This window comes from Centruroides sculpturatus, unplaced genomic scaffold (assembly GCF_000671375.1).
Source record: "Centruroides sculpturatus isolate CEXI.00-Female unplaced genomic scaffold, Cexi_2.0 scaffold502, whole genome shotgun sequence".
In the NCBI taxonomy this organism is placed as follows: domain Eukaryota; kingdom Metazoa; phylum Arthropoda; class Arachnida; order Scorpiones; family Buthidae; genus Centruroides; species Centruroides sculpturatus.
The window spans coordinates 142,001-167,014 of record NW_019384630.1 but is presented as its reverse complement, the minus strand read 5'-3'; the positions used below and the strand labels follow the sequence as shown (position 1 = coordinate 167,014).

The 25,014-nt window shown below is 27.7% G+C and overlaps 2 protein-coding genes across 3 annotated transcripts; one reads left to right on the top strand and one right to left on the bottom strand.

Moving 5' to 3' along the window:
* The first annotated feature begins 1,766 nt into the window (after window positions 1-1,766).
* On the top strand, window positions 1,767-14,902 carry LOC111625732 (sodium/calcium exchanger 3-like). 2 transcript variants are annotated; one of them, XM_023368950.1, is made up of 12 exons: window positions 1,767-2,038; window positions 5,903-6,029; window positions 8,037-8,253; window positions 9,696-9,763; window positions 10,011-10,178; window positions 10,748-10,810; window positions 11,821-12,002; window positions 12,795-13,030; window positions 13,259-13,597; window positions 13,679-13,857; window positions 14,017-14,346; window positions 14,432-14,902. In XM_023368950.1, the coding sequence occupies exons 1-12, from the start codon at window positions 1,854-1,856 to the stop codon at window positions 14,660-14,662; spliced, it is 2,325 nt and encodes a 774-aa protein (XP_023224718.1). In that variant the 5' UTR covers window positions 1,767-1,853; the 3' UTR covers window positions 14,663-14,902. The 2 variants fall into 2 exon arrangements, with proteins under 2 accessions (XP_023224718.1, XP_023224719.1); XM_023368951.1 differs by lacking the exon at window positions 10,748-10,810.
* A 717-nt stretch (window positions 14,903-15,619) lies between these two features.
* Window positions 15,620-19,378, bottom strand: LOC111625733 (L-xylulose reductase-like). The gene is made up of 7 exons (XM_023368952.1): window positions 19,229-19,378; window positions 18,831-18,928; window positions 17,906-18,060; window positions 17,789-17,831; window positions 17,556-17,717; window positions 17,366-17,483; window positions 15,620-15,756 (listed from the first exon to the last, which is right to left on the bottom strand). Exons 1-7 carry the CDS (start codon window positions 19,278-19,280, stop codon window positions 15,653-15,655), a joined length of 732 nt encoding a protein of 243 aa, XP_023224720.1. The 5' UTR covers window positions 19,281-19,378; the 3' UTR covers window positions 15,620-15,652.
* Window positions 19,379-25,014: the final 5,636 nt, after the last annotated feature.

The following is a 25,014-nucleotide window of genomic DNA, read 5'->3' as shown; positions in this document are numbered from 1 at the left end:
ATAATTTTTATGTAGGCTCTACAGCTATGGAAGGATCTATTAATTAATACAAATTTTAAAATTTAAAAAATAATAAATTTCTGAACGAATAGACAGATAATTTGTTAAAATAACTATAAATGTTTTGAAAATAAAGATTTTTGTATCATAAAACATTTGATTCAATTGTTACTGCAATTAGTTAGGATCAGACTTTGCACATAAACTAAGCAAGTTGCACCTTAGGGCCTTATGAGCCTATAGCTTAAGGCCTCATATTATTATTTGGTAGAGGGGAAGGGCCTGTTATACAGCCTATGACTATACAATCAGCGTAATTATTATCATTATTGCATCGTAAGCGAGTAAAAGGACTTTTTTAAAGTAAATTTTTCAGTGAAAGAATTACTTGCGCTATATCGTTTACATTAAAAAAAATATACCTAAAAACGGTTGCAAATATAGTATAATTTATACGACACAAGTAGCTTGATTCGATGAATACTAAATAAACCTATCAATATTAAAATATACGTGCAATAAAAAAGACTCATCTCATAGCCAAGTTTATGGACTCTGCTCGAACCTGATGATAAATGACAAAGTTACCGAATTGATTTGTGCCTTTAGTAGTTTAGATATGATAAAATTATATATAGGCTTATGTGTCGATAGAGAATTACTTTATTATTCCATCAAAGAAAATTGAATTTCGTATGAATTTTTAAAAAATCTCGATTAATCTTTATTTGCATTGATGCTTTTTCCACGCCATTTTATGCCATTTTGTTAATATAAATATATATATTTTTCCATTTGTAAATGCTATTAACATCAAATAAAGTCGTTGAATTATAGAATCTATACATTAAAAAGATTTATATATTTATATTTGATTTTTAAATCGGGTTGTAAATATTTAAAATAAATTAATCCCAGGATCTTTTTGTTAAAGTCGATAATTTGAAATCTTACAGCAAGACAAGATTGTTTTATTGTTTAAATTACTTGTTTGTTTTTAATTTTGAAAAATTTAGGTCACGGTTTTTGGTCAAACAGATTTAACGTTTCAAAACGACAGCTTTCTCCTAACGTTAACTAAAAATTTCCAAATTTTTCGACTGTTTTATATATAAATTTTAGCTCCAAACAAATTGATAAATTTAATAAATGTTACATTATATTTTAAAACAAAAATTTAAGCTTTTAATTACGCAATAATTCTTACAAATTAATTCAAGTTCAGGTTATATAAACAAGTTCATTTAACCTTCATCCTACGTATCGCATTAAAAGCTTTATTCTGTACTACTTTACATTTCAACAATTCTTATATTTAAACAACTGTGAATAATAAACAATATTTTTTAATTAAAAGTTTTTCCCGTTCTCGTTTATCATAATGCGTTTTATTTCTCATAAAAAAAAGCAATAAATTCAAGAAATTTATTTTACAAACCCGCACTTAATTTCTTAGCCTAATATAAAAGAGAGAAAACAATTTTATCCATACAATTGCAATATAATCAATAAGCTACAGACAACCCCAACATAATAAACCTCCCAATGGACAGATAAAGCTAGTAAAGAATAATGAACGACGTTCTTATTCGATAATTAAATTTATATATAAAGTGACAAAATGTGGAATTCTTGTTCTCTTTTTTTTCTTTTCCTTTATTGTGGCAATAAGAAAAATAAATAATAATTTAAAATGATTTTAAAGCAGTTTATAAACATCTGCAGAATTTTCACATTTATCTTATCTTTAAAATAGATTTATTAATANATGGTCACGTGAATCGAGAGCCTTCCTCTATCTTTCGGGACTCATATATTGTTTTTTGGGTGTTGCTATTATTGCTGATATTTTTATGTGTTCGATCGAGAAAATTACGAGCAAAACTAGAAAAATTGTATTGTCTACCGTTAACGATACAGAACCAGAAGTCTTAGAAGTAAAAATATGGAATGACACTGTAGCCAATTTAACGTTAATGGCATTAGGATCCAGTGCACCCGAAATCTTACTATCTATTATAGAAATTATAGGGAATAGGTAAGTAATGTCTACATTATATTTAAAATTTTGGTTTCTCTGTTCGTTATGCCTGCAAGGTTTAATACTCATTTTCCCAATTGGCGCTAGTTTTATAGTAAAAAAAGAAACAAAAATATTTGACATGCGAATTGAATGTACAGGTTTTTAAGGTTACTATAAGTGAGAGAATTGATTGGGTGACTGTTTAAATATATGAAATCAAAATGTCAAGTATTTGAATCGAATTTAATATATTCAAATACATAAAGTCTACTTGAAAGATGCATTTCCGTTTCAACGAATTTCGAAGTTTGTAATATTATTTTATATAGAAAATAATATAAAATATTATTACAAATTTCGAAAATATTTTATATAAAATGTATTTTTTTATATAGTGTAATTTCTAAAAATTATTCATGCATTTCTAGAATATTAATAACATAAATGCAACATTTCCACAGTCATGTTTTGACGTAGCGGAGTGAAGTTTTTCAATTGTTTTTTCTTGTTTTGGTCGCAGAAAAAACTCTGTCACGATTTACAAACGAAAAAAATAGTAGTAGTAAAGTAAATTTTATTGCTTAAAGTATTAAAATATGAATAATTTACATTTTATTAAATCAATTTAATATTCACTACACGAAAACTACTAATGTATTATTCAAAACCGTCCCGATTCGTTCAAAAATTAATTATTGTATTAGAGAGCGGTTTATAGAATTTAAATATTCTATAAAACATCAGACAAAACAGGAAGAAATTTGCACTTATTTCTGAATTCTTCTTAAAATATAGCAAAAATGAATAACTTACTAACATTAATAAATGATCTTTTTTATAAAAATCATTGCTGGAATGTCCATTAACCACGTGAGCTTACACCCACGGGTCCTGGATCTAGAGAACCCCAAAATTAAAACAAAAATTAATTGTATATTATAATTTATAAATGATTCTAAACTTAACAATTAGACGTTATTAATTTATGATGTAAAATTATGTAGGGGGTCCCAATCTTCTGTGCCTAGGGGTCCCGGAGTGTCTTAATCCATCGCTGATAAAAATTTTAGCCAATTCTTTATGGAACAATATTAAATACATTCTTAATAACGATTGATGGAGATGATGAATGACTTTTTTTTTTNTTTGTGGCAAATCAAACAAAACAAGGGATATTTTCCTTCTTTTTAAATGCATGATTATAATTTTTTTTATTTAAAAAAAATTATTAAAGCATTTATTTATCTTTTATATTTTATAAAAGATACATTTTTGATAGAAAAATAAAAACTCAAAATTTGAGAGCAAGTTAACAAGCTGTAAATCCTCCATCGATGGGTAAAATTGCACCATTGATCATATCTGCCTTGTCACTGAGAAGGTAAATAATTCCATTCACAACATGTTCAGGATCTGTAAAGAGAGCAGTGATTATTATGACATTTGCTCACACTCTGATGCTATTTCATGTCTTCCTACCTATAAAACAAAATTGGAATCATAGCATGAGGATTTTATTTTTAAATGTCAGATATATAATTAATGTCAACATTTGAGATTTAACACACATTTTTTGAATATCATAATTTATATTTTAAGCTATAGAAATAGTGTGATTTTATTATTAATGCAACAAGTTTTGTTATTTGAAGCATTTTGATAAAATGTAGTTTTCCTAAATGCACTTTTGCAACTATTTTGTTTTTTTCTTTTTCAGAAGAATCTTTAAATATTTATGATTTTCTTAATAATAATAAATGAAGGTAATGGTTAAAAAAATGGAGATTTTAAATTTTCTCCATAAATTTGTACTTGTAACTTGTAGTTTTTTTAATATTTTATTTGTACTGCAGAGCTGAAATTTTCTATATTTTAAATATACAAATCCATATGACTAAATTAAATTTTTAATAATAGTTCATAGATATAGTGTGTGTATTTATTTTATCTTCAAAATTTATAACAACATTCTTAATAGATCATCTGAATTTTAATCAAAGAATTGTCTTTTCAGGTCATCTATTAATAATATTCATGACTTAATTGATATTATATTGTTCTTATAGTTGTATATACTTACGTGAATATAGATTCTCTTCGATTACGTAATTAATATTTTTGCTATTTCATTAAGAACATAATTAACGAGCATTTACATCTTAATAATTTTCATGAGTAATTGCTTAAGATTCTTCATAGTGACAAGCCTCTAGCTAATTATTTATTTAATACACCGTTAATAGAATTTTTTTTATTATTATTATTTGTTTTCAAAGTTATTATATACCTATACCTAACAAATTGCTATTCTAGTATTTTTGTGGTTTCCTAGAAACGTCTTCAGCAACAATGCGTCATCGCACCTTCCTCCCTTTCAATAGGAAAATTATACAGATGAAGATAGATTACGAAATATTTCAAATTACAAGGAACATTAATATGCACAAGTTTATCGTATTAAGAATACAAAAGGAGTTAGAAGCATCAATTGAAATTTAACAAGATATGACACAAATACAGTGGCCATCCAACGGTGCAATACATTGTCGTGAATATGTAGTCCCTGACCCAAACACGCAAAGTAATATCCGTTCTATATTTCACTATGAAAATAGTGATAAATATTCGTAGTATATGTACATAGTTATGAAAAATTAATAACTAGCATAAATTATGCAAACCGTTCGTATGGTAATGCACTAATTTACTTTCACTTTATTAGTCAATTTAATGTTTCAATATTTAAATGTTGTTATAATTTTTTTACGTATTTTATTCTCTGTTAAATTTACTTTTAAATCTTATACAGCATTAATATTATTATTATTATTATTTTAATTTTTAGTTAACATTTAAGCTATAGGTTTTTTTTTAATAGTAATTTTCAAGTTTTGTTAGATGAAAAAAGGAAAGAAAACAAAATTTATACCGATTTTCGAGAGAAAACTGATAATTGGATATAATCATATACAGTTTTTCTCATCCGTGAAATTACAAAATTTCTGATAAGAATGACCTTTTAACCTTTCCTTGTATGAAACTTTACAATTTCAACAAAAAAAAAAGTAAATTTATTTTGCTAAAAATTGGATGACAATATATAATTTTTAAATTAAACTCTATTAATTTTTAATAAATATAGTAATAATAATACATATTAAAAGTTTTTTAATATTTATTTAAACATTTTTTAATAAAGAAAAAAAAAGACTAAATTGTTGATGTAGCGATTACTTTAAAGGGACGTTTCATTATCAGGAATTTAACATTTCATCAAATAATTACAATTTTATGAATTAAATGTTGGATAGAAAAGATAATTTATCTTTCTTTTAAAACTGCATTAGTAAGAATATAAACGTAATAAATTTTATATCTTTCATACAAAAAAAAACCTTCTTTACCTTATCAATTATTTAAAATATAGACTAGACTACATTGAAATTCAGAAAGTTTTTTTTCCTTTACATATGTATGAATATCTGCTATATATATATACATGAGTATCGGTTGTGTTACACGAAGCCATTTTCGTCTTCGTATCGGCAACAATTTTTATCCATATTTTAGAATCAAGATAAGCTACTACCATTATAAGCTTATGGAAAGAAGGTTTGACAATACTTTCATGTTTTAAATATTACCATACAAATAATAAATGTACTAATAAAAAAATACATTTATTTTTTTATTAATACACGAAAATACACTGATATTAGAAATGATAATTCCAGATGAGGATGATCTACGAAACAAATGGAGAGACCAAATGCTTGCAAACAGAACTTAATTAGAAAACTGTCTTGAAAATTTATGTCGTGGATGTGATAAGAATTCTTTATATTTTTTATTTATTTATTTAATTTTTTTTTCTATTAGATTCGAAGCTGGAGAGTTGGGACCCGGTACAATAGTCGGTTCCGCAGCTTTTAATTTATTTGTCATCTGCGCTGTTTGTATCACAGCAATACCACCGGGAGAATTCCGTCGGATACGTATGATTAGCGTAAGTTGTTTCTTACTTTTTTTATTTATAACCATCGATTTCGAAATTAACACGATAATGTTCGGCTCTCGAGAGACTTATTTTATCGATATTTTTATCCCGAAGTCACAGAACTAATCGAGTTTAAAGTCGATTAGTATAGACAAACGCGCAGATTTAATCTAGGAATTTTCGAACAATAAAAATAGAGTAAAGATGAAGTGGGATGTCCATTATTTCTGACAGGTCTTTTAAATTGTTAAAGAGAAACAGATCTCGTTTAATACCAATTAAAACAACTTTACGAGCTCGAGATTGGGTTAACGCTAAAGTGGTTCGACTTTATACATAAAAAATCTTCTATAGAGTACCTTTTTTTTATGCTTAACAGTAAAAAAAAAACATTATATTTTCTATAAAAAATTGTTTTGATATAAAACTTCACGTAGAAAATATTTATAAAGGTATAAAAGTGACATCAGTTTCTCCTAAAACGAATAAATATTAAAATATTTAGAAGTCATTTTTACGTAACTTTTTCCCTAATTTAATGAAGAAAAAAACGGATAAATTAATCTTATTAAACGGATAAATTAACTTTTTTATTAATAAAATGGGAATATATTTATATTTTTTAAATCAAATAAGCGCACGTGTTTTTTATGGATCGTTTTAAAAATGTATTAAATGCATTTTTGAGGGATGATTCAAGAAAAATCAAGTAAAACTGGGGAAATAATTGACTTAAAACTGAAAAGAAATCAACAGATGGTACAACAATGGCCGATCAATCACCGCTCGACTTGACTAATGTATCGGAGAAAAATGTCAATGATTTCCTCTCTACACTCGATGCTTTAATCATCGATAGAGTTACGAAAAAGTCGATCATCCGGATAATTACTCATAAAGGCGCCATACTTCATCTATCAATGGCCCTGAAGAAACATTGTGCCAATACAAATATAACTTATTTACATATGTTTAATCTATTTATAAATTGTTATAACCATAATTGGGTCAAGCGGTGCGGAGGGGGGAGGGAGAAAATATCTGTAAAGTTGAGCTAAAAATATCGAGACCTCTTAATCCTTAATACGATATGAATTATTATTGAAGAGGATGTAACTATTAATAATAAATTCAAGAATTGAGAAGAATAAAACGTTTGTTAGTTCAGGCACATCATAGACTGTTCAGTATATCTAGAAATCCGTGGAGAGTTGTTTGCTGCTGTTGTCATGGTAACCGCATTATCCTGTTGCTCCGAATCGCAGTTTAGTATTTAGAAAGAGGAAAAGAATGAAGACAAAAGGCTTTCGAAAATGGAGAAATTATACTCGAAAACTCTTTTTAGTATTTTTAAAAATAAACAATATTTTACAAAATTTTCGATATTTTAAAATTTTTAACGAGTTTTGTTTCGCTTTATTTTAGAATTAAATTGAAATTAAAATTTTGTTGTTATTTTTATTTAACGAAATTTTAATTATAAATAAATTTTATTAAGTAAAATGATTAAAAATTTGTAAAAAAAATTTTTGTATATTTATCGTCTGTTATTAAAGATGTATGTAGAAACTACCAGACACCTCCTAGTGAGAAAATTCTTTTGACGTTATTTAGAGATAGTTGCCATGACGACAAAACCCGAATTGAAAATTTAATCTTTTCGATAATCAATTTTTATCAACAGAAGTGTTCTAATTTTGTAACATTTCTGAGATTAAATTAAAATTTATTAACAAGAACAACGTGCTAAATTTTGACGCGTCGGCATCATATCGAGACGCTTAATTAAAATAGTTCCGTTTTACTTTAAAAATTTTATAATGATCAAGTTAAATTGGTAATTTCCCGCGATTTCACCAAAGTTTAAATTTTTCATTTCCTTTTACTAAATCCCAGTCGACTCCATCGGCTTCGGTTTAAATCAAGTCTACTGTTATGAATACAAATTTGAACAATGACCGACAGACGCCATTTTGTAATTTCCAAATAAAATTTCCTAATTATAATCTTTTGCAGGTGTTTATGATCACCGCTTTCTTCAGTATATTTGCATATCTCTGGTTATTGGTAGTACTCGTGGCCATTACACCCGAAAGAGTAGAAGTATGGGAAGCTTTGATTACTCTGTTGTTTTTCCCCATTTTGGTTATTTTATCTTATTGTGCGGACAGAAATTTCTGCATGGGAAAGAAAGTTTTACAAGAAAAGCAACTAGAATTGGAATCTTCTAAAGGTAATTGCAATTATTTAGTAGTGTTTTGCTTATAAACGATTCAGTGGCGCGTCATAGCTTCGTGGGACCCTGGAAAATTTTAATTGGAGGCCCGTGTAGTGTTGACTTCAAACCTTTTTCTTTGGGAGCAATCTCCCTGTAACATCCTTCGTTTTTTAACGTGATATCTAGCGAGTTAAATTGTGCACTGCGCTAATGCATCCTCCGCCTATGCCACATCAGCAATCTTAAGTCTCGAGATAAGGCGCAAATTTAAATTTCTATATTATTACTATTGCAATGAGTTTATAAAAGATTGGTTTGGTGGGGCCTGAGGCAATTTCTCTTTTTTTTGCCCATAAGATAACGCGCCACTGAAATGACTTTAAATGAAGGCGCTTCATTTAAAAATTTTTAAATTTATGCATATAATTTTTACATTTAGAAGAAGAGAATTTTTAAATGCAAGAATAAATTAACTATATAATATATGATACGCGTTAACGGAGTAAATATTTAATGTTATTTTCATTCTTGCTTAATTTTTAATTTTTATAATTCTCGTTATAAAGACGATAAAATAAACTTATAATTTTAATTGGTATAATAAAGGATACATCGATGAATGTTAAAAAAATTCTTATACTTACCAACTCGGTAAATAAATTAATTTATGATTATTTAAAATATGCAGTATATTTGTATGTAGAGAGTAAGATTATATATTTACATATAAGAATAGAATTAAAATATATTTCCTACCGTATGTATCGTTCTTATATATGTGATTTGTAGTTTATTCTGTGAATTAAATAAAGAAATTATATTCAATCTTAAAAGAATTTTACACTGTTTAAATTATACGCATGAAAGATAAATTCTAATTAGCGGCAATCCGGCTAATTTCGAAATGATGCTTTAAAATGAACACTGATACGATAATCTTCAGCAGATTTGAAAATTCTCATTTATGTAATCATTACGCATTTACGTACAACTTTAATTAAGTAAACAGTTTATTCACGTTTTAACGACGTGAAGACGTTTGCATATAATCATAAATCAAAAGAATTCTATTGTTTAAGGAAGTTTATCAGCTTTTGTTCTTGTAAGAAGCACGTGCCATCAATAAATATGCGAGTAAATAAATGATGGAAAAGCAAACGTATAAGAATTAAAAATTCATATTATTGATATTATTATAAATGTCAAACTTTTCTTTTTGTTATTTTAGATAGAAATTTTAAATATATTTTGCTTAGAAATTATTTTAAAAAAAAGAAATGAAACATATAAAAATCCAATCTTAATTTTTTGTTAGATTAGTTGCATCAATTTCTAAAATAAAACAAGCAACAGAAAGTATAAAACTTGTTTTAATATTTATAAAATTACTTTATAAATGCTTGGATGTATTGTAAACATTTATATAATATATTTATTATTATTTTTTTTATTTTTAGACATGGCCAATCGTGGCTATTTTCCTCGCGGCCGTTTAGATAGAGACAATCTCATTAGCTTTATCAAGGTAAGAATAGTGGACACAGCTGCTGCTTTCCTTTTTACTCTCATAACAAAAGAAACGACAAAATTGAACTCTATCCCGATAATCCTGGAGAATAGAAGATTCCTTTACTAGATTGAATGAATGTACTGATGGAATCCACCTGTTTTCTGACACGTATTCTATAAGAACGGCAATGCCGAAATAAAAGATTATTTTTTTTCTGTAAAGTTTTTTTTTTCAAGAGGTGAATTATCGATTTATTTTTCAGGAAATTAGGAAACATCCCGGTTTATCAGAAGAGGATGCAGCTTGTTTAGCAGCCTCACGATTGGTAGAAGAAAAGGATCATTCACGAATGTGGTATAGAGTTGGAGCTATTAGAAATATAACCGGAGGCAGAAAACCAAAACCAAAACTCAGCGAAAAGTTAAGAGAGGTAATGTTCTGGAATGCAAGCTTAAAAATAATTAATTTATGATTGATAATTTTACAATTATAATTATATGTTTTGCAGTTATATCTACACCGTGTAAATAATAATAATAAAATATATAACTCAATTAGATGGTCCATTTAATATTATCGAGCTTATATCCGGGTAACGTTTAACACACATCAAATTAAATGTACACAATAATCATTATAAATATAACGGTAGATTATTTTAAAACATTTCAAGTTCTTTCACTTCTAATAAATATAGAGATAAATATTCTTTAATAAATCAATTATAATTTTTTTCGTATATTTTAAGTAGAAATTTAATTTTTAAGTTTATAAATTAAATGTTACCGTTATCGAAAAAAATTTTAAAAATTCTCTACGTATCTCCTGAAATGTATTAAATAGCCTCCATTAAGAAAGACGTAAATGGACCATCTGAATAAATGTCTCGTACTGGCTTATAAATTTGAACGTGTGTGTCATAGAGTAGAATTGTTACTACTTGTTACTATAATTTAGAGATGTGTCTTATCTGAAATAACTCGAAATTTTTACTCCAAGCAATGCGAAGAACAAGTCAGAGCGCTGATGGCAATTGTGGAAGGGACGTCAACAAAGCCAAAGGTTTAGTTGTTTTAATGCAATAAAGCAGATTTATGTAAAGCATGCGTTATATTGTGCTATTTTGCATAGTGTATAAAAAAAAAACTTGAGGGTGCATGCATTGTATTGTTTTTATTGCTAATTGTATTTGTGTACACTGTATTTTTTGTGTACATTCTGTGCATGTTATGTCTATATAAATGTGAGTTAAATGAAAACCAATTTGTTTCAACGTTATTTAATTCTAGTAAATGTAAATGTTGGTAAATGTTGTTCGTCTTTCTTAATATATTTGGTGTGCAAAAATAATTTCTTTTTTCAAATGATTAATGTATGTCGTGGACTTGTTTCAAATGTTTGTTCTCTTAGTCTTACTTTAATTAATTGTTAATGTTAATAGTAATTACAATTCCATTCGAATGTCACATTTATATTAGATATAAAATTTATTATTTGACCAATAATTATATTTTAATGAGAACAAATATCATAATGGGATTTACTTTAAGCATGTTTACACATCACTCATTAAATTATTATTGTGAAAGTATTTATAATCGAATATTTTAGAATACATTTGTAGATTCTGTATTGAATTTCCATTCCTTTTTAATAACTCCAAATTATTTTAATTTGCATAAATAAATTTCTTTTTGTTTTGGTTAAAAAAATATATATGTTGTTAATAAAGATATAAAATTTATATAGTCACAAATATAAATTATAATAATTTAACTTCTCATTACTACTTCCTTTTGGGATTTCGAATATCAATGTTTGACTGCAGACTGTATATAACTCCTATTAATATATTCTAGTAAGTCTAGATTCGCAGCTGCGTCTAGATAGGTACTACAGCTGTAGAATAACGATATTAATGAGTCAGTTTAATTGGGAGGATATGTAGAGATAAGTTAAATTACTGAATGTAAACGAATTTGAATTGTCACCTTAAAACAAATCCATATTTGCAAAACTTTGCATATAGAAATCGGAAACAATTAAAAAAAGAACACACTTTATTCTCTCAGGTATACGATGCCATGCTAACTGATGAAGAAGGGAAACAACTTCGAACTGTAGCAAAAGGAGAAAGACAAGATATTTCTATCATCGAATTTACAGCAGCTTCGTGCGCTATTATGGAAAATGCCGGACGTGTTAATGTTTCTGTTCGTCGTCACGGAAAAACTAATAATAAAGTTTCCTGCAAGTGAGTTTCATTTTATTATTTGTTGGCGTTAACAAGTCCTCTAGGAGAAATATATTAAATCTCTATTGGACAGTATGTTTTGTACGAAGTCTTGTTATAGAAACTGTTTTGAATATGTTCATTTTTGATATGTTACGAAACGTATTATCACCACCATATAAACAATGTAAATAAATTAGTGTTTTTGGACATTTTATAATCCTTTTCTAAATTATTGTCATATAATTAGTAGATGATTATATTTCTTTTGCGAATGAAATTGATAATAAGAGAATCTCTTGACGGCTTGCAAGTGCAAAGGAAAAGTAGTTTCTCCACAAGTTATAAGTAAATTATATATTTTGTTTATTGTTTAAAGTATTCAAACTACGAGTTTCCTGTAAAATAATAACTCCAAAACAACACTTGTCTTGTCAAATACCTTTTGGGTACATTTCATAAACTGTCGTTCAATAGCTCAGAAGCGTTTCGGATATTGAATGACAATTTATGAAATATTTGACAAGGCCTAATTAATTCCTACAGGAAAATCAGTAAATTAATTCTGGAACTGCGTTGTAATACTTAGTTGTTTATTATGATTCCGATATACTGTTAATAGTTCATTGTTAATCTCAAAAACTTTGTCTATAATATTGTAGTTTTAATAGAATTCCTTTATTTGCATTTCTCCAATTTATTTCGAATTTTGTATTTTAAAATGAATTATAAGCTTATCAATTGGTAATAATAAAGTTTTTTCTTTTTTTTTTTTAATCTACTCGGTACACATATTTTCCATTTCGTTAATAGATTCGAAACAATCGATGGAACCGCCGTCTCTGGAGAAGATTATATCGAAAAAAAGGAGGTGATAGTTTTTCAACCAAATGAAACGGAAAAGAAAATATTTGTTGAAATAGTGAATGATAATCAATGGGAACCAGACGAAACTTTCTTTTTAAAATTAAGTCTGTGCGAAGATGAAACAGAAGAAATTGCTCTAGGCAGAACTTGTATTATGGAAATTACTATCTTAAATGATGATGGTAAGTAAATGTAAAATTGTGGAAATAGTTTATGTAGCAATTATTCACTGAATTTATCTTATACATTAAATTGCTTTTGTTTTAAATATATTCAAAATTTGAATGTTAACAGAAATGAAAAATAACAACAATATCAAAGTAAAATTTAAGAAATTTTCGATGAAATAATAACTAAAAATAAATATAAATTTTATAATATTTCTAAAATATCAATTGATATGGTTATAGAACCGGGTATTCTTCAGTTTAAGCGAAGAGGTATACTTGTTAAAGAAAGTGTTGGTGTTGCGTATATACCTGTGATAAGAAAACAAGGTGCAGATGGCATAGTCTCCTGTAAATGGAGAACAATCGATAAATCAGCAATGAATGGAAGAGATTTTAAAGGAGGAGAAGGAGAACTCGTCTTTCAACATGCGGAAATAGAAAAAAATATAGAAATTCCAATTATCGACGATTTCGATGCTGAAAAAGATGAGCACTTTGAAATTGAAATTTTAGAACCAAAAGGAGGAGCTAAACTAGGCCAAATTAATAGGACTACAGTTACTATTACTAATGATGATGGTAAGTAAAATCATTGGTTTTTTTTTAATTAAAATTGTATATTATACAAAATAATTCTCTTCTTATTTTTCAATTGTTTAGATTTTAACTCTATTATGGGAAGACTTATGGTAATGACCAACGTGAATATAGATTCTCTTCGATTACAGTCAGAAACTTGGGTTGAACAACTGAAAGATGCAATGAATGTTAATGGTGGTGATTTAGAGAATGCTACTCGCATTGATTATATACTACATTTTATTACCTTTGGTTGGAAAGTAAGTCAATTCCGTTTAATGTTTGAATTCTTACTAGAAATTTAATAGATTATATATTCTTAAAAAAAATAAACTTGATCATAGATGAAGTTAGAAGCTATTTTATATAATATTTAAATTAAAGTTTCCATATCTAATTAAATTTATAAATATTTTTAGATTATCTTTGCACTTGTTCCTCCTACAGCTATGCTTGGAGGATGGTTAACTTTTGTTGTATCTTTGGTTGCTATTGGAATATTAACAGCAATCATTGGTGACATGGCATCTATTTTTGGCTGTTTAGTTGGTTTGGAAGATACTGTAACAGCCATTACATTTGTAGCACTGGGAACATCACTTCCAGATTTGTTTGCTTCAAAAGCAGCTGCTACGCAAGAGAAATATGCTGACAATGCCATTGGTAATGTTACAGGAAGTAATTCTGTCAATGTCTTCCTGGGAGTTGGTCTACCTTGGGTGATTGCATCAATTTATTGGGAATCACGGGTAAATTGTTATTTTTTACATCTTTGAATATGTTCAATTTACTGATTTTTCTAATGATAAAATCCTGCTTTATATTTGTTTGCAGGGAGAAATATTTAAAGTAAAAGCAGGCACTTTAGGATTTAGTGTTGGTATCTATTCAGCAGCTGCTTTCATCTGCATAGCTTTATTAATGATGAGAAGATATCTGAGAAGATGTGGAGGTGGAGAATTAGGAGGATCAAAAGTACTGGCTTACATCTCTGCAGGTTTTATGATTTTTCTTTGGATTTTGTATATAGTGCTATCTTCACTCAAAGCTTATAATCATTTGTAAAAGAATTTCAAGAACATTTCTCAAATTTGTTGCTCTATAATGTTAATCAAATTTTGGGCATTGTACTTGATTTCCTTTTTTTCTCAGGAAATGATATGCAATCTCAAAACAAGAAAAAAACAAACTACTATGTAAATGCTCATGCTGAAAGGTTTAAGCTATTCATATTTTGTAAGAATAGTTTAAAATCAAAATGTTGTTTTAAAATTTTATTAATTTATTCTAAAAATGCTAGAAAAATCATTAATACATTTAATTAATATAGAATGAATTTATGAAAAATTAGTGAAACAAATAGTTCTTATCATTTTTATTTACATTAAAACTGATTTCAAGCTTTAGTAAAAATTTATATAAAACAAATTTCAATCAGTATTTAAAAATCAAATGCAATTATTATATAAAATAATTCCATATTCAACAGATGCTATATAACTTCTAAAAATACTATTTACCGTATATTTTTGTATTGTTCATAATAGAAATTTTAGTTTTACTATGTACTGTATATATTTATAGAAACAGTTATAGAATTTAATTATATGTTAAAATGTCTTCTATTTTGTCATCAATAATTTCATAAATGTGAAGCTTTTGTCATATTACATCAAACTTTATAAACTTGGCAGTAATTACTTAAGTATTTATTATATTTTGAATTTTAAATAAAATTAATTCTAAAGAATTGTCTTCCATAATAATGATACAATAATTAGCAAATTTATATTATGTATTCTTATATTTTTGAAATAATTTTATCAATAAAATCATCTTATGAATAAGTAACTTAGCACTGCCGCTTAATTTTGAAGTTTCTCTTGCATAGTTTGTGGCAAATCAAACAAAACAAGGGATATTTTCCTTCTTTTTAAATGCATGATTATAATTTTTTTTATTTAAAAAAAATTATTAAAGCATTTATTTATCTTTTATATTTTATAAAAGATACATTTTTGATAGAAAAATAAAAACTCAAAATTTGAGAGCAAGTTAACAAGCTGTAAATCCTCCATCGATGGGTAAAATTGCACCATTGATCATATCTGCCTTGTCACTGAGAAGGTAAATAATTCCATTCACAACATGTTCAGGATCTGTAAAGAGAGCAGTGATTATTATGACATTTGCTCACACTCTGATGCTATTTCATGTCTTCCTACCTATAAAACAAAATTGGAATCATAGCATGAGGATTTTATTTTTAAATGTCAGATATATAATTAATGTCAACATTTGAGATTTAACACACATTTTTTGAATATCATAATTTATATTTTAAGCTATAGAAATAGTGTGATTTTATTATTAATGCAACAAGTTTTGTTATTTGAAGCATTTTGATAAAATGTAGTTTTCCTAAATGCACTTTTGCAACTATTTTGTTTTTTTCTTTTTCAGAAGAATCTTTAAATATTTATGATTTTCTTAATAATAATAAATGAAGGTAATGGTTAAAAAAATGGAGATTTTAAATTTTCTCCATAAATTTGTACTTGTAACTTGTAGTTTTTTTAATATTTTATTTGTACTGCAGAGCTGAAATTTTCTATATTTTAAATATACAAATCCATATGACTAAATTAAATTTTTAATAATAGTTCATAGATATAGTGTGTGTATTTATTTTATCTTCAAAATTTATAACAACATTCTTAATAGATCATCTGAATTTTAATCAAAGAATTGTCTTTTCAGGTCATCTATTAATAATATTCATGACTTAATTGATATTATATTGTTCTTATAGTTGTATATAATTATATACAACATATTAGTTCAAATATTTGAAATGAGATAACTTAAAAAAATTTTAAATTTACACACACATTCTATATTTGCTACATAATAAAAAACAATGTACGGTTTATTATTTACATAATAAATATCATCTCTTGCTATGATACTAATTAAAATATATTTTTTGTGAGAATTGACTTCATCTAGTTAATTGCAAAATTGTATCAAATTGTGATTTTAAACAATTTAAAATGCTTTAACTATTAAAAAAAAGTCATGTATTTTTTATTATGGTGCAGAATGTCTAACAATTTGTTTCAAAGATTACATATATGAAAGATTTTCTGAAACAAATGAAAGTTTTATATGCTGTTGGAATTAATGTACATTTCCTCATAACAAAAAGCTAAATGTGATAACTGAAATGGGTACTGGTTTATTGTATCTTGTCATTGTAAACAATACTTTACTTTTTGTTGTTTTGAACCAATTTCACTGTAAGAAACTGCCTTCCATATCGGTAATTCTATTTATTGTGTACTCACAAAACATGGCAATATAAGTGATGGGTTAAAAATTTATTACTCATGCAAATGTATATATATGTAAATGTGTATGTTGTATATAAAATAAGGAAGATAAATATATATTTCTCTGAAAGGTTATTATTAAATGATGTTGCTGTTCATTCAATATACTTATTGTTATGAAATTTATAAAAATTTTAATGTGAAATAAGAAAAACATATTGCCTTTTGCACATGTGGTTGAAATGGTTTGTACATGTTCTATATTCAATACATATTTATCATATTGCTATATTTTACGATCATTGTGTTTAGTCCATTCATTCCAGCACAGATCTGTTAGCTTAATTATAATATATTTTGCATATTGTTAATCAATATGTTATAATAAAGATATTGTTTTGTGGAAATTGTGGCAATGTATAATTTTTATACTCACCACAGAATCTGCCTAATGGAATTTTTGATTTCATATCTGCAGCTTTAACGGGATCACTCCATCCAACTTTTGCCATTTCTGTCATTACTACAGTAGGATTGATTGAATTGACACGTATCTGTAAACATTGGCAATAATTTATTTAGAACATTTCTTTATAGATTAATATTTTGTCATAAAAGAACAATACCTGGTAGGGACCAAGCTCTAATGCCATAATTCTTGTTAGTTGATCTAAAGCACCTTTAGAAGCACCATACAATGCATGATCTTTCATACCTACCATGCCTGCTTGACTGGATACATTTACAATGGCACCTTTTCTTTTCTTCTTCATTCCCTCAGCTGCAATCTGTAAAATATTTATAAATTTGTCATTTACTTTTATGAAGAAGATTTTTATACCAAAAAGATGAAATTTACCTGAGATACATTAATAACTGCTTTGACATTAACAGCAAATATTCTTTAGAAAGTATAAAAGAATTTTAATTTTTTTAATTATAAATTTTAATGAATAATATTACTTAATAATAATACTTGTCAAAATCTTCTGGTCCAATGGTGCCAAAAGTATTAATAATTCCATAAGCAGCATTATTTACTAATAAATCAATATTTCCTAATCCTTGAACTGCTTTTTTTGTTTCATCCCAATTGGCCAAATCAACACAAACTGTCTGAATGCTGGGAACCTATTTTGAATTTCAAAACAAAAAATAAATTTTTGTAGTGTCTACACTTCATATCTACACTGTTTTTTAAATAGACTATATTAAAATATACTGGTTTTTAATAAAAATAATAATATTATATTAGTTAAATAGTTTAGTTGAATATTTATGCTGCTATCTTACATTTAATATACATATGATGAAAAATTTCTGTAGAGATTATGGAGATCTTTTTTTTTTTTCCTTTTAGTTTTTTAGATGACATGGTTATATTACATTAGTAAGAGTTAATTATTGCCAGAAATAACATTAATTTTAAATATAAAATCAAAACATAATTTTTCTGGTGAAGAAACATAATGTAATGAAATTATTTAATTAAAGTTTATTTATATATTTAAAACCTTTATAAGGAAGTAAATTACTTAAACATTTAAAGTAATTAAAATTTACTATTTAGGAAATTAATTTTATTAAATATTATCATATTACTATAAAGGTCACATTGATAATTTTACTAAATACACTATTTTTTATATTTTTGATGCTTATGTAAATTGTTATACTGGTTTAATTGCTAGTTTTTACAGTTAAAAACTATCAGTTTTCAATTATTTTAAAAAATTCTTGAAGCGTAATGTACAGTACAGTACAGTACATGCATCTTAAAATGCTGAGTAATTATGAGAAAACCATTAAAAATTGGCCAATTAAATAATTTATTAATCTATTAAATATTATAACATAATTTACAGCTCTTATCTAATTTAACTGATACGAAAAATACTTACTTCAGCCTTCAAAGAGTCTAAATTTGCTTGAGTTTTACTCAATGCAACAACTTGCGCTCCACATTCTACCAGTTTCTTCGCTAATGCACGTCCAATACCTACAAACAATACAATATTTAACTGGTTACTCGTTATATAAATAGTAAATAGTTACCGTAAAAGGTTTGATTTGTAACAGGATATATCATCGGCCGAAATTTCAAAAAAAGTACATAAGATAATCGTTTAAATAACTCGTGAAACCAGCAATTTTTAGTGCCATTGGCGAATAACGAAATGCTAAGATATTGACAAGAGAATTGTTAATATACAATTAATCAAATTACAACACAACACTGCATCGTATATAATTACTACAAAAAGAAATAATGTAGAATATGGAAAAAAACGGCATTTACCCTGTCCAGCTCCTGTAACCAGGGCGCGTTCACCGTGAAATTTAATGTCCATCCTCTTTTATCCGACTTACACCCACTCTGATAATATAATTTAATAAGTTATACCATTCAGAACACGTGTCTATAAGAGGGTAAAAAAAGAGGCGTGACTTGCCTTATGGCGCCATCTATTATCACTAAAATTAACTTAATTATCTTATAATGATTAAATTATTATTCTGAGATAGGATTCATATATTGTATTCTCATTAAAAAAAATCTTTTGTATGTATTACGTATGGATGGTAAAAACGGTATTATCGATTTAACCGAGATAGTTAAACTGTTTACTGTAATAAACCAGACAATTCTTACGCTAGGTTAACGTAACGTGGTTTTATGGATGGTAATGTTGTATGAACGAAGACCTTGTAATAGTGTTTACAAATCAAATAAACCGAGATTCAGGAAGGGTATTTTGAAGAATAAAATAGAAAATTTTGCATATAACACGAAAATAATCGGAGCTCTCAAGTAACCTGTAATTTGGTGGAAAAGCTGGTATCATGATTAAAAAGAAAATGATAAAAGAAATGATTAAATAAGATTATTTTATCTCGCCCTTCTTATACTTTTGATTATTTTGCACTTAATACAGAGGGTAAAACTGTGATTTCCAAATATAGGGGCGCGACAGCAAGTGAGATCATCAATTCTTCTTATGTGTTTGCGTATATATTTTTAATAAGCGTTATTTAACTGAAAAATTTTTCACAATCAATCGGGTGTTGTCTATATTTTTAATCACAGGCAAAAAAACAAATACAGGATTTATAAGAAAAACGAAATATTGTATATTGCAGAATTTTTAAAATATGGATCTTCATTTAGGAAAGGTAATGGCCAGCATCTATTATTTTGCATAATTTGTAGCGAAACTTATGCAGATTTCAAGCTCTTTTAAAGCATGTTTGATGGAATAAGGCAACGCAACACAATGGCGATCTCCCATAGAGAAAAATGTCCCGGGAAGACTTTCTATGGAAAATCGCCCTTATTTAGGTGTTAATACATTATAGGATCTCCTCTTACCTAGATACATGCATCAGGAGAGGCACGGACATTGTATGCTATACTGCATCAGATTTTGCAACTGCCACTTTTAATCCCACATACACATAGAGGGCCGAAGCTGGCGTTCCGTCTGATTTTACAAATGTTCGATGGGCAACAAATATGGAGAACGGCAGACTAAAGAAGTGTGTCGATGTGAAGGAGACATTTCCGGGAAACCCATGCTACGTGCTGCCGAGCATTATCTTGCTAGAAAATGGCTACTTTCAGTTCTGCCATGAAACATGAGGAAGTAGGGTTTTCTGGATATACTGTACCTCTGCTCTTCCGTCACAGTTCTCCGTACACTACTAAAGATACGAGATGCCTCCTATGACAGCAGTATGACGTCAACAGTGATGGGGGATTGAAGCGGGTTCATCAATGGTCCTCCACACACTAACACGGTGGTCGTTTTCAAACAGAAACGGCATTCGCGCTTGCAAATTTGCCTGAGAGTCCTTGCTAATGGTATAGAAAGAGACTGGGTTCTGTAGCGAGGCTTCCACCTATTTCTGGATGGTGAACGAAGACAACATTGCAGCTATTTGAGATATCTGAATCATCTCTGGTGATTTGTCTCACCTTCCAACACCTTCTCACAGTCAACTCAGAATGGCCCGGATGGCGGGTAATCTAGCGAAATGGCCATCTTGCTTCCTTGATGCAACCTTTGTCAAACGTCAGCTGTGCGTAATGTTTTGACAGTATCATAAAGACAAACCGACCGTTTGAACACCTCCAAATAACATCGAAAATTATGAACACAGCGGGTTTGTTTTTAGGATACTAGAATATCGATTTTAAGACAGTCTGGTGGCATTATCTGGCTATCAACCGGACAAGTATAGTCATTTATATACTTGTCCGAGACAGCTGTAGGTCAAGTTTTGCATATTTCGCCAATAAGTGTATATTAACCATTTGAAGACATCATAGAAGCGAGTTCTACTTACATTATATTAAATATTTCGCTTATATTAAAGATTTATCTTTATAAACCAACATAAATAGCACATTTGTTATAATAATAATATAATACATAATTATATACTAGATGAAGTTAGAAGCTATTTTATATAATATTTAAATTAAAGTTTCCATATCTAATTAAATTTATAAATATTTTTAGATTATCTTTGCACTTGTTCCTCCTACAGCTATGCTTGGAGGATGGTTAACTTTTGTTGTATCTTTGGTTGCTATTGGAATANTATATATATATCAATAAAAATGATAATTTAATTCATAAGAATTAACCGTTCGGCCTTTCCGTCCAGGCTGTTAAGACGTCATCCTACCGTTCTAGGGACCCGAGAGAAATTCCAAGAATTTTTCATGAACAGTACGTCCGGCACCACTCCTCACCACTCAACCACTCCCAATATGGGCCCAGTCGAATTCACAATGAATGTAACCAGAATGTAACTCTTCGTATTCACAGGATTGGCATTGATGAAACAAGGCAACGCAACACAGGAACGATCTGCCAAAGGAAGATGCCTCTCGGGAGGAGTTTCTATGGGAATTGGACCCTATTTATTTGAATAAAATCAGGAAAACTCTACGTTTTTGACGATTGCCTTTTCTCTCATAATACAGTATAACAATAAAAGAAAGAAATTTTTCTCAAACCCGGATTTACAGTAAAAATAGTTTCACTTTCTACACTGTCATTCTGATGACTCTTACTTAAAATTAATTTAATAAACAATTTACAGATTTTCCTGGATGAATTTAATTATTTAATATTAATTATTAATGCCAATTAGTTTATTAAATCTATATGTTAATTTAATAAAATTATACTCGAGAGGCTGCCATTTGATAAAAGAAAATCCAGAAGAGATTTGTTAATTGAGATGAATTATTAGTTAATTATCAAACCATGAAAGGTAATCTCTTTTCTTTAAAAATATATAAATTTCTTTTGTTTACTGGCCAATTCATTTTGACACATATTATTATGTTAATCTTAAGTATTATAAGAAATGGCAGCCGCTTGATATGACTAGATAAGTAACATTGCAACTGATGTTTCATTATGAAACAGTCCCATTGCTCATCGGTAAAATATTCACATTATAAAAAAAAGATCAGTAAATTAAATTTTAATTCTTTTTCACTTTTTCCGCTCTGTGGACACTGAAAGGACCTTTATTTTCATACTCATTGTGGTTTCGGCCAGGACCACAATGGGAGCGACCGGATGGTGATGGGTGAAGCCAGATCATGATAAATTCTTGGAATTTTTTCGACCTCCCAAATTCGATCCCGGGTTCCCTAGAGCCTTAATGATTATGCCTTAATCGCCTAGCCACGCGGCTGCCAATAAAGCCATATTGGTTTCGATGCAATGGAATAATTTTAAACATTAAGAATATTCTTAATCTTTTATGGACAAAGACGTATTCATTTCAGTCCATCGTAAGTCTAATGTGTCCTCTTTTATTCCATTGTAAATCTGTTATGTCTACCGGGTGATGATAATTAAAATACTTCTATTTAACGCCATCTAAGAGATATTTTGCAATCCAAATAATTTACAACCAAATTTGGTACGGTGATATTTCAGGACGTGTGGAAACATTTGCGTAAAAATTTAGTATCGAAATTCACCAATATTATTCACTTTTGGTACTGCAAGCAACAAACACTTCATTTGTACAAGACACTCATGATATGAAGACTTAAGCGATGCAGGAAATACTGCTCAATATGGTCGCCATTCTGAAGGTGTAAAATCTGAAGGCTGTGTTCAACATAGTCCGTAGCCTTCACATGCTTCTCACATGCAGTGTAATACTGTCTTTCACGGCTGCCAAGTTTGGAATTGCATTTATTCTAATTAATATTTTAAAAAAACATTTATTAAATAGTTTATCTCAAAACATAATAAAAATCCTTTCAAAATAACATTATATATTGAAAATATCCATAAAAATCTGTGTAAAAATAAAATGAAAATAATTACATAAATAGAGCATGGAAATGGAAATATAATAGGATTAAATAATGATTTGAATGGAGAAAAGTTAAATAAAATATTTCTGTCGGAAGAGGCTTGAACTGTTATCATTTATCATTAATTTTAATAAACTGGAAACAGAACTTACTACTATTAAAATAAATAAATAATTAATTAATTTTGTAGACTTTCTTTCGTATTTTGCAGCACTTACATGGATTTAAGAAACTTATATGGGTTTAAAATACGGTTTTCCTTCTTTAGGAAGTCATCTAACCAGTATACAGATTTGTTAGTAACTTTTTAAAAGTTAAAATAAAATAAAGCGAAAAAAATTAAGGTTTTATTTATTTAATAGTATTAAATGTACAGTATATTTTGTGTAAATATCATGTAAATAGAGAGAGATGAACTGAAATAATGTGTTATTGCATGCCTGGAAATTGCATTGAAAATGCAATTTTCAGGCATGCTATAACACATTACAATAATGACAAATACAATAATATATATCTCTCCTGATTTATCTCTATGATCAATAAATCCTAAAATTAAGAAATATAATATATTCATTTATAACCGTTAAAAAATACAGGATTTCAATATTAAAATTGACATTGAATAAATCTTTAAATTTAAATTTAACTTATTAGATTATTCTGTTAGAATATATTACATATCTTACGTATTTTATTTAACAATAACACTTTAGAGTTTTAATCAAGACACTGTTCGTTATCGCCACTTTATCTTATCATTTAAGTAGAGATTTCCTTGAAAAATTCAGATAAAAGATATAAAACTTCTTGCAGTAGTGGAAAATTTAGAAAAATATTAAATAAATAGCGCAAATTATAAAATTAAAATACAAACATTACTTAGTTACTAATGCAAATAACAAGAGCATCGTTGTAAAAATCTTAAGAAATTTAGTCTAGAAGAGAGGGCAAAAGAAACACTTGCCCCTTCCTGGGATCGAATAAATATTCCACAAATTATACTCGTAAAAGTGATTGAGATACATAACTTTACACCCTCGACCATGGGAGGCTTTGGTGCAATACCGAATTTTATAATCTACTCGTTAAAAAAAAATTCAAAATTAATTAATTATTACCAAGCTTTGTTCCTCCCCCTGGAAAATTTTCTGATGACACCCATGCTCTCTAATATACAAAAGATATAAGCTTATCTAATACCTTTTTTATATATTTTCCTCTATCTATATTTATCAAATAAAAGCATAATTTAAACAGGAATAAATATAAAATTCAAATATTTACACTAATTAACTTATTAGTAGTTAGTTTATAATTATATAATTAATTTGCATAGTAAAACTTTATAATGCAAGATATAAAACGAATCAAACTATAAATTGAACATTCTTTTATATTAATTTATATTTGGATTTATAAATTATAAGTACTCTCTCTGTCCATACAAACTCTCCTCAGCTCTGGCTATTCACATTGTAACTTAAACAATTCGATACATTTGATATAAAAAGAATTTTTTTATTTATAACTTTTATTGTGAAATATTTTTCTGAAGAGTCAATAAAATCAAAAATTGTTATAAGATAAATTTAGATGTTTAAAAACTTCTCGAAGAACTACTTGTATTGATAGTTGTATACAAGGACAATAAGACATTTGAAAGTTTTCTCAGGAAATTAAAGCCAGTTTGATTGGTTGGGAAAACTTGCAAAAGTCGAATCTAGCGA

Coding starts and splice junctions, on each gene's coding strand:
- LOC111625732 (XM_023368950.1), top strand. CDS start 1,854: ATGTGTTCGATCGAGAAAATTACGAGCAAAACTAGAAAAATTGTATTG. Junction 2,039..5,902: donor ATAGAAATTATAGGGAATAG/GTAAGTAATGTC, acceptor TTTTTCTATTAG/ATTCGAAGCTGGAGAGTTGG. Junction 13,598..13,678: donor TACTATTACTAATGATGATG/GTAAGTAAAATC, acceptor TCAATTGTTTAG/ATTTTAACTCTATTATGGGA.
- LOC111625733 (XM_023368952.1), bottom strand. CDS start 19,280: ATGGACATTAAATTTCACGGTGAACGCGCCCTGGTTACAGGAGCTGGA. Junction 18,929..19,228: donor GGTTACAGGAGCTGGACAGG/GTAAATGCCGTT, acceptor TATTGTTTGTAG/GTATTGGACGTGCATTAGCG. Junction 17,718..17,788: donor CAGTTATTAATGTATCTCAG/GTAAATTTCATC, acceptor AATATTTTACAG/ATTGCAGCTGAGGGAATGAA.